Here is a 20,627-nt window from a genome sequence, read left to right on the forward strand (position 1 = left end):
GTTTTAAATTCTTTCATAGACTAAATACTAATGATAGTGCTTGCATCTGCCATGCAATGATTCTTTTTTTTTTGGAAGTTTTTATATGGAATTATTTAGAAATATTTAGCTGTTTTGTTTGTTATGTATAGGATAGTTCAAATATGCTTTCCTTTGTAAGGAGCATGTGAAGCGGTTTTTTTATAATCGATGAACTGTCCTTTTTGTCATACTTTTTTTTTCATAAAATGTATTCTTTTTTTTTTATTTTGACAAATTAACGATTTTGTATTTTTATTTTATTTTTCTTTTGACAAGTATAGTCTTGACTTGCACGTTTCTTTTAGCAGTTTTAGGAGTTCTCTCAAATTCATTAGTAACTCGTGACTTTAACATGTTTCTTTAAATTAATTTGTAACATTGATTTATGCCTTTTTTATTTATTTATTCTAGCTTAAGTTGTATTAATATTAGTATCTTTTGTATAATTTTATTTTTGTAAAATTGGCGTATACGTTAATAAATAAATAAAAGATCAAAAATAATCAAACAACAGAAATTGTTAATAGTACATTTCTTTAATAATAAAACAATTTTACAATGACATAATATCAATAATTTTATAAAATATTTATATATAAATATAAGAAGGCATCTAATAGAAGTATAGTATTTTTAACAGAAGACACATTTAGTAAAAGTAATATTTCTTAAACGTGACAAAAATATAAAGAAGACATAAGATTGAAATATCAAAAAATATGAGGTAAATAGTTTAATATATAAAGCAATTTATCATTTAAGCGTTAATAATTATTAATAGTCTTAATAAGTTAAACATACATTTGTGCGACATAAATTTTCCTGTCTACAAACAAGACAAAAAAACACTTTATTAACAATATAAGTTCTATATACAAATAAACATTATCAATAAACCAAACACGATATTTGGTTAGTAAATCATCACTGTTACATATTTCGTCAGATTTTTCTTATACAATACTCAACAACAAATAAAGGCACTTTTATTGAAACAATTCCTTTAAATTATGACCATCCTCCTGTTAATTTATGGAAAAGCTCTTCATTTAATGTCTGGCTGGCATCTTTGGATCTGGTTGATAAAAAGATGTAACCACCGATAAATTCATGAACAACCTGCAAAAAAACATAAAATTAAAGGGTGTCACTTGTAGTAAGCTAATAATCAAGATGTAATTAATTCTTTGGGTTATTTTCTGAGAAAGAATGATTATAAATTGATTTTGATTTAATCAACGCGTTTTTTTTTTGTAATTTTCGGTCTATTGATGTTTTTAATTGAGCGAAACATGTAATATATATACACATCAAAATGGTCTAGGGAACACATACAAATATGTTAATATTTTTGAGAAGATTGGAAAAAAGTTAATTATTGCAATTTTTTTACATTATTCGAATAAAATAACAATAGAATTATTAACTTTTTTTGTAGATTATAATTTACTCATAATTTAGGGCCCAAATAAAAATAAAGAACAAGATCCCGTTTATTAAAAAAAATTATAAAAATAAAAATTTACCAAATACAAATTAAACTAGTAACCAGATGGTCCACCTCTATTATTAATAACACTTTGGCATCGCCTAGGCATACTTAAAATTAAATTATTAATTAATTCTTGGGGCAACTCCTCCCAAACATATGTCACAGCAAGACGAAGCTCCAGAGCGCTTTGAAAAAAGTCAAATCGTTGAAGAAGTTGCCTTTTTAACCAATCTCAAACATGCTCAATTGGATTAAGGTCCGATGAGGTAGAGGGCCAGGGTAGAAGATTGATTTGATTTTCCTCAATAGCGATTCGTACAAGCCGTGCTCGATGTGGTAGGTCATTATCTTGTTGTAGTAACGAATTTGGGGCCATTTCGCGTAAATATGGAACAATTACAAGTAGTAGTTTATTATCTCTATAACTTATTCCAGTCATGTATTTTCCACAAAAATGAGGTTCGTTTTTCCATCAAGTCTAATGCCACCCCAAAACATTAGTGATCCACCACGTTGCCTTACTACTTCCCGGGCATGACGCAAAAGACTTTCATTTCCTTCCTCTCTCCAGACGCGAATTCTACCAGAATCAGGATAAAATGAAAATCGAGACTCATCCGTAAAAAGAACTGTGGCCCATCTTTCTTGATTCCAATTAACATGTCTGGAGCTCTGCACCCAAGCATAGTTTAAAGCTGCTAGATTCTATACAGAAGAGAGCTATTCGTCTTATCGACAAACCAGAACTGACAAAGAGTCTGGATAGTCTGGAGCACAGGAGAAAGGTGGCTGATCTCTGTTTATTCTACCGTTATTATCACGGTAAGTGCTCCTCTGAGCTGGCAGGCCTGATTCCACCCAGGGCTGTTCCGGCAAGAAGGACGCGTCTAGCAGTTGCGGCTCATCAACATCGAGTCCACCTGCCTACCCCAAGGACGTCGCTGTATCGGGACTCATTCATCTGGAGAACATCTTCTTTGTGGAATGGGCTTCCACCTCACATATTTCCCGACGCATACAACCTGCAGCGATTTAAGATAAATGCCCACAAATATCTTCGCGCAAGCACCACTCCAAGAGTGACATAGGACTTTCCTCTTGTGCTTGTGTTTACCATAAAAAAAAAAAAAAAATGTTCTTGGCACCACGTTAATCTTGCACCTCGATTTTCTAAAGTTAACCGAGGAACCCTTAGGGGTCTTCTCGCATGAAGTCCTCTCTCATGCAAACGGTTTCTAATAGTTTGACCTGAAACTTCGACGTTATGCACTCGTGAGAGCTGCTGAACCAAAACAGAGGCTGTTACCGTGGGATTTCTTTGAGCTTGCAAAGTTATAAAACGGTCTTGGGCAGGTGTGGTAACTCGCGACGGGCCTTGATGCCGTTCTCTAACATCATTTGTCTCTCTATATCTCGTCCACAAACGGTTAATACGGTACACTGATTGATGTATCCAAAGCTCTTGCAACGTCTCTTTAACTTGTTCCTGCCTCAAGTATTCCGACTGCTCTTAGCATTTCCTCTCGAGTTAAATGTCGTCTTTCCTTTTTTATTGAATAAAAACTAAATCACAGTTGTTCGGTTGGAACCACAGAAAATGCGATATTGCATTAGAATTTAAAATTTATAATCTGCGTTATTTCGACAAAGTAGCAAAAAACGCTGTTCTGGCTTGAATTTTTGTACCCAAATATTTATTTTACTTCGTTGGTATCTTAATATGAAAGGTAGTATCTATTCCGTATGAAAATATAAATATATAAAAATTTATAAGACGATAAAAACTATTTTTCTAAGTATTCCTTAGACCATTTTGATGTGTATATATCTCTTTTTTTATATTGCTTTCTGAGACTATAGCTAACATCAATCATTCATCGTAGAGGCTTCGTAATAGGGCTTTAAATAAATTTATAAACTCGAAAGAACAAGCAGATTGGAATAGTTCTGGACGAATTTTAAATTGTGTTTGTTAAAAACAATTTATTATTATTACTTAACAAGAATAAATGAGACCAGTTGACTAACGTCCCTAGTAATTGAGATTCGACCTTCCACCCAATGGTGAGATGGTGCAAGCTGCGCCAGCATTGCAACTGCAAGCAAACACGGTACCCGACGCGGAAATACGACTCCAAATCTGATTTGCTCAGGTGGTGGAGAGCGCTTTTAACGGTACCTGAACTGGTGCTTCAAATGTTTGATGCTAAAAACATGATGACGGCCTGTGACTTTCGCGACGGAAGATATTTAACTGTAGCAACAATATTTAGAGGAAGAATGACCACAGTCCGAACTGTCATTATATCGGTGTAGTGTTTGCATGCCAATTGCCCTTTTTAGGTAATTTAAAAATCGCAAAAAAGCCCCTAAAAGACGCAATGTATTGTATTTTAGTACTATTATATGTTTTGAGGTTCATATAAGTTAATAACGCTACACGATGTAGATTTTTATTTTACATATTATATTTTTTTTTGTACATGAAGCTATTAATAATAAGTCACAAGTAAAATCTGTATTCTTGTGACGAATTCATATTGAGTTACTTATTTTATTGGGTATTACGTCACTTATAGCAAAAAACAATTTAGAAATTACTGTCTCACACGCTCAAACATTGAAAAAAAGAAAATAGACTTATTCACGTATTTAAAAGAAATATGAACTCAAATCTGTAATGATACCGTTCGATATACTTAATTTAATTTAAGTTCAATAAGTTTTAAATACAAGCATTTACTTGAGCTATAATAGATTTTTTTATATACCTAAGAGCTGAGGTTTGATCTATTAATCTCTGAGCTCGTTTCTTCTTTTCAATATCCTATCGAACTTTGTTATGAATATTAAAATTAAAAAACGATAAAAACAACGAGAAGACCTACTTTTTAAAAAGTACCTAATTTGAACCAACGTTTCGATAGTTGTATCTACTACCGTTATTAAGTAATTAAAGTATTTAAGTTATTAAGTAATTAACTCCTTCCTAATTCGACAATACTTTAAATATTTTTTTTTATACAGTGCATCCCAAAAGTTATGTCTAAATTCATTTAAAATTCAGGGGTGTGTTCGAAAAAAAAACGCTCGGACCCGTCGATTTTTATTTCAAGTTGCGCATTTTTGTACGTGAAGTTTGTATATACAGGGTTGCTCCAAAATAAATTACGACCATCAACTTCATTTTTTCAAATAAAAGCACCTTTTTTTATTTCATCTTTGAATTTCGCGTGGAATTCTACGTATGTGCATGCATCATGTCCTATACCTAAAGTCAACAGTTATCGAAAAATAGACGATTCATGTAACAAATAAAAAAAAAAAACAAAAATTAAGTTAAATGTTCAAAATGGTTGCCATTCACGGCTTGACAATATCGAAGGCGATCAATAAAGTCTCGTAGCACATTTTCAATCATTTCCGGAGTTATGGCGCGCACTTCTCTGCGAATTCTCTCTTTCAAGTCGTCTAGATTATTTGGCCTATTAACAAATACCTACGACTTGAGGTATCCCCACAAAAAAAGTCCACTGGTGTTAGGTCAGGCGACCTAGCAGGCCATTCTCCTTCCTATCCACCGATTGGGAAAGGTTTCATCCGAAAATGTACGTACAGTGGCAGCATAGTGCGGAGGAGCGTCATCTTGCTGGAAAATTAGTTCTTCGTCAGGATAGTCTGGGTCCAATGGATTTGGAAGTAATGCTGGAACTAATTCAAATTGGAGAAAATCGAAACACACTTGTCCCATTAAAGTCTGTTCAAAGAAAAAGGGACCTATTACTCTTCCACGCACTATTCCACATCACACATTTAGTTTTTGAGGGTACTGGGTGTTTACCTCCATCATCCAATGCGGATTTTCTGTTGCCCAATATCGACAATTTTGTCCGTTCACACTACCATTCAAACAGAACGTGGCTTCATCAGAAAAAATAATATTTGTTACTAAATTATTATTTAGATTGCACATGTTTTGTAAGCGATCACAAAACTCATTTCGCCTATCGAAATCGTCATCAAATAACTCTTGCACAGGAATAACTTTGTAGGGGTGATATTTGTGCTTTTTAACTATTCGGTGAACTATAGATTTCGCCATGTGTAAATTTGCTCCAATCTGCGACAGAGGAGTGCATGGATTTTCTTCCAAAGAAAGCAAAACGTCAAGTTGTTCATTTTCATCTCGAGCAGGACGACCAGTATTCGGCAGATCTCTAACATGACCGAATTCTCTAAATTTAGCCTCTATTCTACTCACCTTTTGAAATGTGGTTAAAAGTAAACATCGTCAAATGCATGTCAAATGCTCGCGCGACCGTAAAGTTAAAGTTTCTTACGTCTTGCTATTTAAAAAAACGGAAAAGTTGGTGATAGAATCGAGAATATTTTGGTGAAGCCCTGGAAGTGTTTGTGGCTTTGGTAATGCAGAACAAGTAACAACTGATAATATATGCCGATTTTTATTAACGAACGGCTTGCCGGTTTTTCATAACCTACAACAATAACCAGTGTCATTTATCAAGAGTGCATCTAACCACATAATTTTTAATTTTTATTTTTCTCTGTGCATTAAACCTTAAGTAGTGTTGGACTGCAATATCGACACAGTTTTTCCTCCCATGATCAAGTGGCGTTTTCCACTTGCCTTAGTGGTGTGAGTAGAGCTGGGCGAGGGTACCGATATCGCAATGTCTGGCTCTTGCACTAAGTGTAAAACTGCAGTTACTTGCGGAGAACCTAAAAGAAATGGGGAGGTTTTTGGTTACCCTTGCGACCATTGTAGAAGCATGGTCTGTCAAAGCTGCAGTGATTTGAGTGCTACTGAAATCAGGGCAGTGGTGTTAAGCAAGAGATCTATGCCCTTCTACTGTAAAGAGTGTAAGCACTAAGACGCTTCCTAAGGGAAGCGTCAAGCAGCTGCTGGGACTGATCGATCGTGTAGGAGTACTTGAAAGGGATGTTGGAGTGCTGAAGACTGAAATATCTAAACTGCCTGTTGTACTGGATAAACTTGAAAGGGTCAGGACAAAGTTGGATGCATTACAGGTGGAGGTTACCTCATCTAAGATGCCATTGGCTTCCAATGGCAAGTCTCAACAACCACCACTTACTCAATCAAACGCCGAGGCTAGTAATGTTGTGTTCCGGGAAATTATGGAGAGGCAAAAACGTAACTGCAATTTAATGCTTTTTAACCTTAAGTCCGAGTCGTCTGAAGATCCGACTTTCACAACAGACATCTCTACTCTGCTTAACGATGTGTGTGGCCGTAATATTCCTATATCCAAGGCGTCTAGATTTGGAAAACCCAACTGTAATGGCTGCAGACCAGTTAAGATCACACTGGTGAACCATGGGGATGTCGGATTGCTACTGAAGAACAGGAGTAAGTTCTCAGGAAGAAAGATATACATTGAGGCTGACCTTACCCCAGCTCAGTTGGAACATCTTAATAAAGTCAAGGAAGAACTAAGGCTGCGCAGGGACCGTGGTGAGGATAACTTCTTCATTAATTATAGCAATCGTATTCCCTTAATAGCGGCAAAAAACCAAGGGCAACCAGATCCCACTTCTTAAAAAATCTAGTTTCTTGCTATTACCAGAACACCCGCGGCCTGCGCTCCAAGACCAATCGTTCTTTAGTGCTGCGTCTACTTCAGGCTATGATATTATCTCCATCACAGAAACTTGGCTACAAAATGATATACTTGATGGTGAAATCCTTCCCAACTGATATACGTAATGTACCGTTCTGACAGAAGAACTGACCTTGTTGCTGCTTCAAGGGGTGGTGGTGTTCTACTGGGGATTCTGAACCACCTCTCCTCGGAAGCCCTCGACCTCTCTGCGATCAGCCAAGAAATACAGGAAATCGACCTGGTAAGATGTAGAGTCAAATTTAATCATTTCATACTGTATATTTTTGTATTGTACGTTCCTCCTACCATCGACTTCGTGCAATTAGAACGCTCTCTCGAAGCCTTTTCCATGGTTAATGTAATCTATTCTGAACATGTGATTATCCTGGGAGACTTTAATGTCCCCACTTATATTGAACACTCGGTATCTCCCAATAGTAAACGTCAACTTCTAAGTAATTTTTTTGATTTCCTAAACTATAAGAAATTCAATAACGTGGTAAATAACAATCTTCGCTGTTTGCTTATCTCTCTCAATACCCTACTTCTTAATAAAGCTGAAATAAAGGAAATTAATTTTAGAAAGGCTAATTTTCCGCTTTTGTATCAGCTGCTGCTAGATACTGATTGGTCGCCTGTCATGGTGCAGCAGGACATCAACTCTGCATGTGATATACTGAACAACACTTTCGCTAGAGCGGTACCCTTCAAGGTAAAACGTAAAAGACGTTTCCCTCCCTGGTTTTCGGGGGACATAATTCGTAATATATATAAAAAGGAAAGAGCATTTCGTGATTTTAAGATTTCTAAGAAGTCTAATCATCATCCAGAGATATTTAGATCTCTGCGCAAGGCAATTAAAGCTCTAACTGCATAAGCCTACAAAATGTCAATCTATAGTATTGAGAACAAAATAACCTCCGATCCGAGTGAATTTTGGTCTTTTATTCGAAGCAAACGTAATCAGTCTCAAATCCCCGGCTCAATGAAGCTTTCTAACCAATCATACAATACGCCTGACAGCATTGTGTCCGCTTTTGGAGATTATTTCAGGAGTGTATACACGAACTCACTTCCCAGCGATCATCCTGTCGTCTCTGAACCTCCCTTAACTTGCATAGACGTCGTCGCGCTCACGGCTACCGACATTATAATGGCGAGCAAGTGTCTCAAAAGCAAAATGACCTCTGGCCCAGATCTAATTCCTAGTTTTTTAGCTAAGGACTGCTCTGTTGCACTTACAGACCCTCTGCTCCACATTTTTAATCTGATCTTTAACACAGGTATTTTTCCCAATATCTGGAAGCAAACCAAAGTTTGCCCTATCTTTAAAAAGGGCGATGCTGGAACAATAGAGAATTACCGCCCTATATCCATTCTGTGCAATTTCTCAAATTTATTCGAGTTAGCTCTTTATAAATTAATTTTTCCCAAGGTTAGGTCCATGCTGGCCAACGATCAACATGGCTTTTGGCCAACACAGTTTCTGGCCGCTCATGTACTACAAACCTAGCATTCTTCTCTCAGTTTGTGTGCGAAGCATTTAATGTTGCGATTAGTTTAAGTGAGAGAGGTCAAATCGATGTTATCTAGACAGACTTTCAAAAGGCTTTTGACCAGATTGACCACTTCATCCTATTAAATAAGCTTGAACGCCAGTTTGGATTCTCCGATCGATTGATAAAGCTCCTTAACTCCTATTTAGTTGACCGCTCTCAGTTTGTAGTGGTTGAAGGCTTTAGATCTGCTTGTTTTTCACCCACCTCTGGAGTTCCTCAGGGCTCTAACTTGGGCCCCCTTCTTTTTAACGTTTTCGCTAATAACTTGATTTCCACCCTCAACTGCTCTCGGTTAGCATATGCTGATGACCTAAAGCTTTTCCATAGGATTGACTCTATAGCAGATTGTGGTCAACTGCAAGAGAACATCAATACTGTACACCATTGGTGCACTTTGAACCGGCTTAACCTTAATGTTTCCCAGTGTAATGTGGCCAGTTACTTTCGAATCAAAAGTCCAGTTGTCTTTAATTACTCAGTTAATGGAGAGTCTCTGGCAAGGTCTACCTGTTTAAAGGATCTTGGAGTCACCTTTGATTAAAAATTGTCTTTTATCCCTCACATCGAAGATACTGTTTCTAGAGCTACTCGCATGCTGGGCTTTATTATTAGAAATTGCAAACTTTTTTCGAACACTGCCACTGCCAAAACTCTCTACTATGCATTTGTTAGATCCAGGCTGGACTACAGCTCCCTCATTTGGTCTCCCATTTGCAACCAGCACATTCACCTATTAGAATCAGTCCAACGGCGATTCCTTAAATGTTTGGCATTTAAGGATGATGGAGTCTGTCCTCCAAGGGGTTTTGACCATAACCTGCTGCTCTCTAGATATACTGAACGGTCACTCGGCACGGCGAAGAGAAGAGAAATGCATTCGGTGAAATTCTTGTTTAATTTACTTAACCATAAAATTGACTGCCCATCCCTTTTGCAAAGGATTTGCTTTCATATACCACACATAGGATCTAGACAGTATCCAGGTTTTAACTTGGACACAGCCAGGTCCAACATTCTGTACCAGAGTCCTATTCACTTTATGTGTCAAAACTTTAACACTATTGCTGATTCCTGTGACATTCACCATGACAATTTGGCACTTATTTTGAGTCACCTGCGTATGGTCGGTGGGAGAGGCTAGGTTATTTAGTTTTTAGTTTGAATACATTTATTTACTCATTTTTTTTCTGCTCTTTTGATTCAAATTAATTCTTGATTCTTATCCTAATTTAGTGTTGATTTTTTATTATTTATTTTCTCAAACTCACAATTTTTTTTTTATTATATAGCAATTCCTTTATAATTTAGTTGCAGGAATCTAATACAGTTCATGCATTCGTACTTGTAAATTTATATATTTAATTGATTCTCCTGTAACTGGGTATATGTTATCTGTTGGAAATAAAGCTTATTATTATTATTATATCGGAGAACTATCAGGATGGATTTCATTAAATAATTGAGCAGCTTCTCTTTGAGTACGTGTTTTATCACCAAACCCAACCATGCACAGAATTTCTATTTTTTCTCGTTCCGTTAACTTTACCATTGTGAAAACCGCAACTTTGCTCGTACACTTCACACTTGACCATCTGTTTGGCGCACAACTGTCATACAGTTTCTATGAAAATACACGGTCACCAGCCAACGATAAAAAAACACGAATAAATGGAATTTTGCTCTGTATTAAAATTCTCAGAGATAAGGTGACTCGTAAGGTGAAAATCAATAATAATGTTTGGTCGTCTTTTTTTCGATAACTGTTGACTTTAGGTATAGGACATGATGCATGAAACATACGTAGAATTCCACGCGAAATTCAAAAATGAAATAAAAAAAAGGAGTTTCACGTACAAAAATGCGCAACTTGAAATAAAAATCGGCGGGTCCAAGCATTTTTTTTTCGAACACACCCCTGAATTTTAAATGAATTTAAACATAACTTTTAAGATGCATGACTGTATAATTTCACGGTTTATTAAGAGTTTGACAAACTGTTTTGAAAGATAACAAGAAATTCAAAGGCTACTTCTTTAAAATTAAAGGGGTGTGATCTTAATGTAAATTAATGATAGAAAATACATGAATATCAAATATTTTAAATTATTAATTAATTTTGAGAATACCCTGTTCTACCTCTCTTCTTAGCAAAGGAATCCATGTATTATTATAATTAACCGAATAAGTAGCTAAGCATTTATCCCTTTAATTTTAACCTTTAATTTTAAAGAAGTAACCTTTGAATTTTTTGTTATCTTTCAAAACAGTTTGTCAAACTATTAATGAACTTGAATTAGGAAGGAGGTATTATATAGCAGAAAATTTGAGAGATAAGTATATTTTGTTTATATTTTTAATTTAATTTTACTTTAAATACCTTGATAACGGTAGTAGATGTAACTACCGAAACGTTGGTTCAAATTAGGTATTTTTTTTAAAGTAGGTCTTGTCGTTGTTTTTATTGTTTTTTTTTTAAATTTTAATATTCATAACAAAGTTAGGTAGGATATTAAAAAGAAGAAACGAACTCAGAGATTAATAGATTAAACCTCAGCTCCAAGGTATATAAAAAAAATTAATCTATTATACCTCAAGTAAATTATTGTATTTAAAACTTATTGAACTTAAATTAAATTAAGTATATCAAACGGTATCATTATACAGATATGATCATTCTAACTTCGCCTATAGAAATTATATATCGCGGTAGGTCTGGCAACGTTGTGGCCACATGCTGGAAGACTGGCGGCTACCTCCACCAATTCCATTCTAAATCCGTGGCTTCCGCATGCGCCGAAAGTGAAGTTTCCTAACTTCGAAATGTATCGCATGTTTTTATTGTTTTTGGATTGTTTACGTTTTGACTTTGACTTGTGTGTGTTTATTTTTCATACCTTCGTTTTTTTTTCTCTATTTTTTATGTTGCATTTTCTAATTAAATTAAAATTAAAATTAATATTAACAACAATTTTTTAAATGATTTTTAAAATGTCTCAAATGTGTAAAATGTTTCTGACAATGATGACATTCATAGTTATACTGCTTGTGGCTAGTAAGTTCGTCCACTTGATCTAAAATAAACACATAGGTGTCAAATATAAATTAAATTTTAAATTAAGTTGATAAAAATATTTTATGAAATATTTTACCTGGATGGTAGTTTTTAACATGTTTCATTAGATTCGAATATTGAACAAATGTTTTACTGCAGGCGTTACATACGGCCGCACATTTAAATATTTTTTTAGGGGCCAAATTTTCCAATTGATCTAAAAGCACTCACTTATTTATAGATAGGCATAGAACAAATAAATGGTAGATTTTACCCGGATGAAATTTTTTAATGTGCTCTTAAATTAGCCATTTTACTATAGCTTCTATTGCAAATACTGCATATTATATTGTTGTCGGTATCTCATTTTGATATAAATTTAATCAAATTTAATTAGGATGCAGATGCACAAAAAGAAAAATAAAGGAAGGTAATATGAAAAATAAACACAAGTCAAAACGTAACGTAAACAATCCAAAAACATGCGATTTATTTCGAGGTTAGGAAACTTCACTTTCGGCGCATGCGGAAGCCACGGATTTAGAATGGAATTGGTGGAGGTAGCCGCCAGTTGCTGGAAGCAGCGGACCCCGCCGAAGCCCGAAAACAAGTGTCTACGTAATACGTAACAACTTTTCCGATGGAGCGCCCCGTCGCCTGATCGCCCCGTGGCCCCGTCGATTCATTTAAATATGTACTTGCACTTTATATTATCCTGTATTGATTGTATTTAGATATTAGGTTTTTGAAGCCGAACGGAATGGTTCTTTTGATTTTAATATATTTAATTATACTGATGACACGTTATTGAGTTATTTTACCAGGAGGATATACCAGGGTAGTAATAAAATATGTTTTGTTTTATTACTACATGCCTACCTTATAAGGGGTTTCAATTTTTTTTAAAGTCTAGTCGGACCCGTCGATTTTTGTTTTGAGAGTGTGGTATTTACCTTCATACTCTTTGGGACAGTATTTTGTCTTTTGAAAAATCTACAACTTCCTGAGAGGAAAAACAAACTTGTACTAAAATTCCAACAGTTTATTGAAAGCGCAGATACTGCCAAAGAAGTGGACGAAATAGAAAAAACATTGGTGGCATTGGATCCTACATTGCGAGCTATTAGTATTAAAGAGAGCCAAATAAGGAAAAGAAAAAATATTCCATTTAAATCTACTGCTCACCCTAATAAGAATATAAAGCCACAAAGCGGCTGTTTAAAACGAGCAAACCCAAAAAACGAAAGCCCGCAAATTTAGCTGCTCCCTTTACGGAGGATATGGATAATACGGCTTTGCATCAAGTTTCCCTTGTTAATTCCGCAGATAAAGATGTCAAAATTATGTTAGAACTCGAATTCATTTCAACTTAACATATCGAAAACAAGTGTTTTTTATTTTTGCATTTTTTAAAGTATTTTTTATTCAAAGTAAGTATTATTTATATTTGCATCTATTTTTTGACTTTGACGTTGTCATAATTTTAGGTTGGAATGATTGTTGAGTAAACCAAAAAGAAAACGAAAGTTGATCCAAAAAAAATCCTAAATAACATAAAAATTTCTATTATATTGCCTGTTGTTTACGTTGACTCTATATACTTATAGGTATCTGAACAAGATTTTTTCCGGGCATGAATTGTGCAGCGGCCTTAAGAGTGTAATCCAATTCAGCCAAGAAAATTTTAAAAATAGTACAGAAGGGTTCAAAGTAGTACAGAAGGGGTGACGTTTAGTACGATCGATTATCGATTAGCAATCACTCAACGATATTAGAATTAAGCCGGTAAAAACTGCGTTGAAAGCCTTTTCTGGATAGATGAGATCTAAGAAACTAGCGCTTTTTTAATATAATTTTTTTATAAAATTGTTAGTTAATGGATTAATCTAGACATCTGTAGAATCAATTTTTTTAAATTTAAATTCTAAACAGCTAAAATATAGCGTTGAAAATTACCTTAGTTTTCTGTATGTTTAAGCATTGTTTTTTATATGATTTTAGGCCTAATTAAAAAAAAAATAAAACTACAGAAGTCTAGTTTTGTCCTTTCTGAACAAATATTTTAAAACCCCATATCAAAAAACCTTTTAGATTCTTAGATCTCATCTATCCAGAAAAGCCCTTTTTTGGCCGATTTTCGCAGGCGTATGAAGCCTCTTTTTTTGGGCGACTCTCTGTTTGTAAGGTTGGCGCATCAGCTATAATTTTTTTTGGCGAATGTGCACCTCACGTTATTTTAATAAATTGTTAAAAGTTGATCCAGAGGTCATAATTTTATTTAGAAATACTACCTACATATTTAATGTATCAATACCAAAAGTAGATTAGTATACTTTATTTTCTGGTTTTCTGGCTTGTCTTTTAATTAGCATTTTATTACTTCTATGACTGCACAATTTCACCTGGCCGAATGAAACCTTTAAAACGAGGTATTTTATTAAATTTGTCCTTATTTTAATTTAAAATCGTAAAGCTATCTCCTCCCTCTATTAAGGTACCTACCTAGGGGTTGCTGGTTGCCGATGCCGGGTTAATTCCATAAGGTTGGTGAATATAATAATATTGTATTGTCATAAGACAAGAACCCAATGTTTGTGTAAAATTTTGGTACAATCGGTTAAGTAGAAGTAGTTCAAAAGTCAAAAAGTTAGTGCAATATTTGAAACAATCAAAATGTATATATATTTTAGATACGGGCCAAAGATGAATAAAACTCTTAAAAAACAGATTTTATTAATACTAATATACCTAAAATAACTCAAAACATGTCACCAGTAAATCTATCTAAATCAAAACAACCATTTCAGCTTTCACCCTCGAAAAACGTTTTATTTATTATACAGGTAATACAATTTCAGCGATGGCTTGACGGGGCCACGGGGCGATAAGGCCACGGGGCAATACCAGTGCGCTCTATCTGAAAAGTTGTTACGCAGACTCTTGTGCCCGAAACTCTTTCAGTATTCTTAAAGCGTTCAAGCGGTGATGCACTGCTCTGTGGCAAATAAAAAAAAAGTTTTGTTTCGTTTGTCCTAACAACAAAAAATAAACTAAAAACCGATTGCAATAATGTTGTAAACATAAATTAACTAAATATTGGACAGGAAATAAAAAAAATAATTCAAAATAAAGCAAAAAATTTATTTAATTTGATAATAATAAATAAAAATTAAAACTATCTTATGTCAGGTTCACCCTGTCAAAAGCCACCCTGTTTAGCAGTACACTGTGTCACATTTTGGATGAGACTGCAGGGTATCTCTGTCATTTTTTAAGATAGAGCTTTGCGGTTTTCGCGACCCTGTATCACTTTTTTGTAAAACTTTTAAAGCCACAAACAGAAATATTCTAACTACTTTTGTTCCTGAAATACAGGGCGAAAACGAAAATGTTCACTTTTGGAGATGTTATTATTTCTCAGGCCCTGTATAAGATAGAATAAAAATGAAAACTGCTTATAATAGATATTTTTACATAAAAGTCAGTGGCGTATTTAATTTTTTTTCCTAATGCACTGTTTTTAAGATTGGGCACAAACTTGGTATTTTTTAAATGGAATACCCTGTATATTTTAATGTCAAATTTTTGCATTTTTTTTTCTGAATACATTGATGTATCACAACCTATTCTTTAGTAAATTTTAGCTTCAAAAATCAGAAAAATCCATATTTATTTTTGTTTTTAATAGTAGGCCATGAATTCTTACACACATGCATTTTTAAAACGCCATGTGATTTAAACCTGTTTATTTAACTATATTTTAAACATTAACTTAAAATATTAATACAAACATAAAAATGTTAAAAACAAAAAAAATATATCGGACCAGGTTTAACATTAAAAACTAATTAGTAATTACAAGAATCAAATTAGAAAATTAATTACAAAAACCAAAAAAAAAAACAACAAATATAAATTTAATAAAACTGTTCAAACTGCTGTCCATTTTGTCTTATACAAAAACCACATACAGTCTGTATTCGTCTTAAGGCATTTAAAATTATAAAGGGTTGCCTTTGTAAGTTTATGAATGCTTCTTCAGTTGTCGCTCGGAGTTCAATTATATTATTATGCCGATTTGCATAAATTTTATTTTTTAAGTACGACCATACAAAAAAGTCCAAAACACTTAAGTCCGGTGACCTCGGGGGCCATCTGATTGGCCCGTGTGTGCCAATCCAACGTCTATCAAAATGGGCACTTAAATATTCTTTAACTACCCTTGAATTATGAGCGGGCGCTCCATCTTGCTGGAAATATATTTGATGTCGCTGGGCTAAAGGTATGTCCTTTAGCAACTCTGGCAAATTATTTTGCAATATATTCAGATATCGTTGGGCAGTTAAGCTACCCTCAAAAATTGTATATACAATTTTAGTGCCCAATACAAAACAGGAAACACTAAATCCAAATCGGCCTTGTTGCTGTCGTTCAAAAGTAATATGTTGGTTTTCTTGATACCAATGTCTGGTATTTTGCCTATTAAATATGCCACTACTGCTTATATGGGATTCGTCAGACCATATTACCTTTTTTACAAAATCCGGATCTTCATTAGTTTTGGTTAAAAACCAATTAGAAAATTCCAGTCGTTTAAACGGATCGTCAGGATGCAATTCTTGAATAATATTTATCTTATACGGTTTAAATTTATGCTTTTTAAAAATTTTTTGCACTTTTGTTTTGGAAACTCCTATCTCTTCCTCTATCTTTCTACAGGAAATTTGGGGTCTTGTTTCCACACACGCAAAAACATTAACTTCGCCAGCTTCATTTCTATCAACATGGGGTTGCCTAGGTTTTGAATAGCAGCCATAATTTAAAAGATTAGATTTTAACCGGAATACCGTAGCCCGAGATGGCTGACGTCTTTCTGGAAACCTAATAAGATCTTTTTTATTTTTTGAATTTTGTAACAAAATAAAATAAGCTAGAGCTTTACCTATTTAAATATAATTGCTGCGCCGCGTCGACATTTTCGTTAGAAAGGTTTAAACATTTTATAATATCATACTTTTCAAAATTTTGGAATTCCATATTTTCACCGTCAGCCATTATTATTGATATGTATTGAGTCTGTTTGTGACTTAGTTTCCATGAATGCAATAAACAAAACATTTTTTTATGCATGTGTCAAAGAATTCATGGCCTACTATTTATCAAAGATTAGGTTGTGATACATCAATGTATTCAGAAAAAAAAATGCAAAAATTTGACGTTAAAATATACAGGGTGTTCCATTTAAAAAATACCAAGTTTGTGCCCAATCTTAAAAACAGTGCATTGGGAAAAAAAAAATTAAATACGCCACTGACTTTTATGTAAAAATATCTATTATAAGCAGTTTTCATTTTTATTCTATCTTATACAGGGCCTGAGAAATAACATCTCCAAAAGTGAACATTTTCGTTTTCGCCCTGTATTTCAGGAACAAAAGTAGTTAGAATATTTCTGTTTGTGGCTTTAAAAGTTTTACAAAAAAGTGATACAGGGTCGCGAAAACCGCAAAGCTCTATCTTAAAAAATGACAGAGATACCCTGCAGTCTCATCTAAAATGGGACACAGATCGATCATAAAATGACCTTCTCGTGTTCGACAACATTTCAATGGAGATGCTATTAAATGCTTGCCAAATTTTAACACAAAGCTCTTCTAAATTAGTAGCCCGTTTATTTTCGTGCCTATAAATTTGTTCTTTTAGGTGTCCCCAAAGAAAAAAAAAACATTGGGGGCTAAATCGGGGCTTCTGGCGAGCCATTTAATAGTACCGTTTGCACTGACTGTTCAACCAGGGAAAGACATTTCGAGAAATTGACGTACAACTAATGCGTTATGAGCGGGACAACCATCCTGTTGAAACCAAACTTGTTCTAAATTGATATTAAGCCCTCGAATTCGAAGACCTTCATCCCTTAAAAGATTAAGGTATTTGTTGGCATTAAGGTTTCCATCAATAAAAAAGGGCCTCTAATTGAATCATCTAAAATGCCAGCTCATACATTAACCTTTTGAGGGTATTGTGTACGCGTTGGTATGCTTATGTGCTTATGTTCCCTCGAATAATCCACTGTAATGGACGGATTATGTTTACCACAAATAGAGAAAGAGGACTCATCTAAGAACAAAATGTTACTATACGACGAATGAAGACATGAACTCAGACGTTTTCGAGGACTATTTTGGTGAAATGATAAAATTTCTTCCGGCTAATTCGGTGGTGGTTATGGATAACGCAAGCTATCATTCACGGCGAATAGAGAAGACGCCAACTTCAAGTTGGTGAAAGCAAGAAATTATCGATTGGCTGACTGCAAAAGGTATTGCGTTTGAAGCAAATTTGATAAAAAAAGAACTGCTGGCAATAGCAAACTTACACAAAACTCGTTTCATGAAATACGCCGTGGAAGATATAGCCGAAAAATATAATATAACTCTACTGCGCTTACCGCCATATCATTGCGAACTAAATCCTATAGAACTGATATGGGCGCAGGTAAAAGGATTTGAAGCAAGACAAAACACGACTTTTAAAATGAAAGATGTTAAGCTACTGTTTGATCAAGCCATTACGGAAGCGACACCAGAGAATTGGCGAAAAGCAGTCCAGCATGTAATTAAGCAAGAGGACAAAATGTGGGATCTTGACAACATCATCGATCAGACAGTCGATCCTTTAATTATAATGTCAAGAGGTGATGACAGTTCGTCAGATGACGAAGAAGACTACAATCTATTATAATTTAAAATTGTTATACACTGTTCAAAAAGTGCCAGATCCAAAAGTGACATTTTTAACTGTTTTACTCTACATATTATGTTCAATAAATTTGTGAAAAAAATATATTATTCCATTTAAACAAAAGTAACTTTCTAAAATAAAATAGCATTTAAGTACATTAATTATAAGGTAAAAAACAAGTCCTAGTTGCACGCCTTTGGCGAACCGTTTTCAATGTTTATCAGTGGGTAACAATGGGCAAAACTCATAAATTGACCCAAAACCGGGTGGCACTACCTGCAATCAACGAAAAGAAAGAATTTTACATTGAAACTAATACCCAACTAAGGTAGTGGCATAAAATATTGGTGGATCACCAGGTACCACTTTTGCATACCTAATGAGGTTTTATTGCTCTACACACTTCTGAAATAGAGTATAATAACCAATTCGTCCCGATTTGCCCTTTCCAATACTTCATGGTAAAATTCCATCCTCATGGTCCTGTGGGAAAATTGCATGGGTTTTTTGCAACTTATAGCACTTGTACTTATTTCTTTTTTAAAATTCTTCTAACTCTTAAAGGCTCAATACGCGTTTCTTTGGCAATGGTTGTACTATTGCAAGGATAGTTCCGCAACAGCACAACCATTAACCTCTCGAAGCTCCCTTTCTTCGCCTAGCGGTCTAACAACAGGTGGTTGCTCATTTGCGAAGCATTTCCTGCAACTTTGCAAGCACCCAAAATTGTGCTGCGTACAGGAATGGGCCGATTTTCGAACGTGAATGCAATTCTGCCTGATATTTCATCGACAGAACTGCCGGCGTAATACCACTTAATAATTTGCTTTTTTTCCTCGAGAGAACACATTTTAACAAGAAAATAATGAGCGGTTTTAAACTTAATCTTTGCTGATTAAGCAGGAAGCTAGGAATAAAAATAACGTTAAACGTTTAAATTGCAATCTCATATTGGCGGTGCAGTGTGGTGGGGATAATAATTGTCTCGTTTTTCGATGAACGAGCGGAGAGCCGTGCGGCAGAAATATCAGTGTTGCCAAACGTATTAATTTGGAAACGGCATGTATTGTGCCCTCTGTCTGTCTCATGCGGACTCCATATGTCCCCTCTCGCTTACGCTCATAGACTATTTTCTATAGGCGAGGTTTGAATTATATAATTATATCTGTAGATTTAAAATCATATTTCTTTTAAATAGGTAAATAAGTCTATTTTCTTCTTCATTTCAATTTTTGAGCGTGTGAGATAGTAATTTCTAGATTGATTTTTGCTATAAGTGACGTAATACCCAATAAAATAAGTAACTCATTATGAATTCGTCACAATAATACAGATTTTACATGTGGTTTCAACAAGGCGGCTGCCCGGCCCACTATGTTCCTCCAGTTAGGGAATTTCTGGAAGGCGAATGCCTGAACTTGTGGATAGGGCGGGGTGGAACAATGGCGTGGCCGCCACGTTCACCCGATTTAAATCCTTTGGATCTCATTTATTGAGGAGCAATAAAAGACAAAGTCAACAACAATCCCATAGAAGACTGAACTGCGGCGAAAAATCGAGGCAGCCGCCTGAACAGACCAACAATGGAAGATTTGCCCGATTAATAACGTTATCTTTTCTAAAAAGGTGTAGAATGTGTATTAGGAATGAGGGCAAACAATTTGAGCATTTTTTGTGACTCTATAAAGTTTTATTTCATTTACTTCGATTTTTTTTCATTTATTTATTATGACTGTACAATTATTAACTTAGCTTAGAGTAGCGACGTATATTTGAGTATGTACTAAAAAAATACACCCCTATTCAACCAATATAGTTAGAAAAGTTTATAAAGAACCGGTGACATCAACAGGCGGCAAAATCCGCGCATCTCGTTATTCTATCGATCGGGTCAGATGACTATGTCGAGGTCTGAAGACAGTGGAGTCGCCACACTTGTTGAAATTATTAATATTTATTTGTACTAGAGTTTAAATAGCCCTAGATTTTTAGTAGGTATAGCTAGCGATATTATAAGTGCGTTTGATTTAGTTGAAATGCCAACAAATGATGCATATATTTGAATTTAATTGCTCCGAGATTCGTTTAAAAAAATGTAGATAAATTAAAATTATATTTTTT

At 34.7% G+C, this 20,627-nt stretch overlaps 1 protein-coding gene across 2 annotated transcripts in view; it reads right to left on the reverse strand.

The window, feature by feature from the left end:
• Positions 1-538: 538 nt before the first annotated feature.
• LOC126736891 (unc-112-related protein-like) overlaps positions 539-20,627 on the reverse strand; it is a 455,221-nt gene continuing 435,132 nt past the window's right edge. For both annotated transcript variants that reach the window (XM_050441511.1, XM_050441510.1), the window contains exon 10: positions 539-1,140. In XM_050441511.1, coding sequence (XP_050297468.1) covers positions 1,030-1,140 — 111 coding nt within the window. In that variant the 3' untranslated portion in view covers positions 539-1,029. The remainder of the gene's footprint in view (positions 1,141-20,627) is intronic.

Source organism: Anthonomus grandis, chromosome 5, assembly GCF_022605725.1.
Source record: "Anthonomus grandis grandis chromosome 5, icAntGran1.3, whole genome shotgun sequence".
Taxonomy (NCBI): domain Eukaryota; kingdom Metazoa; phylum Arthropoda; class Insecta; order Coleoptera; family Curculionidae; genus Anthonomus; species Anthonomus grandis.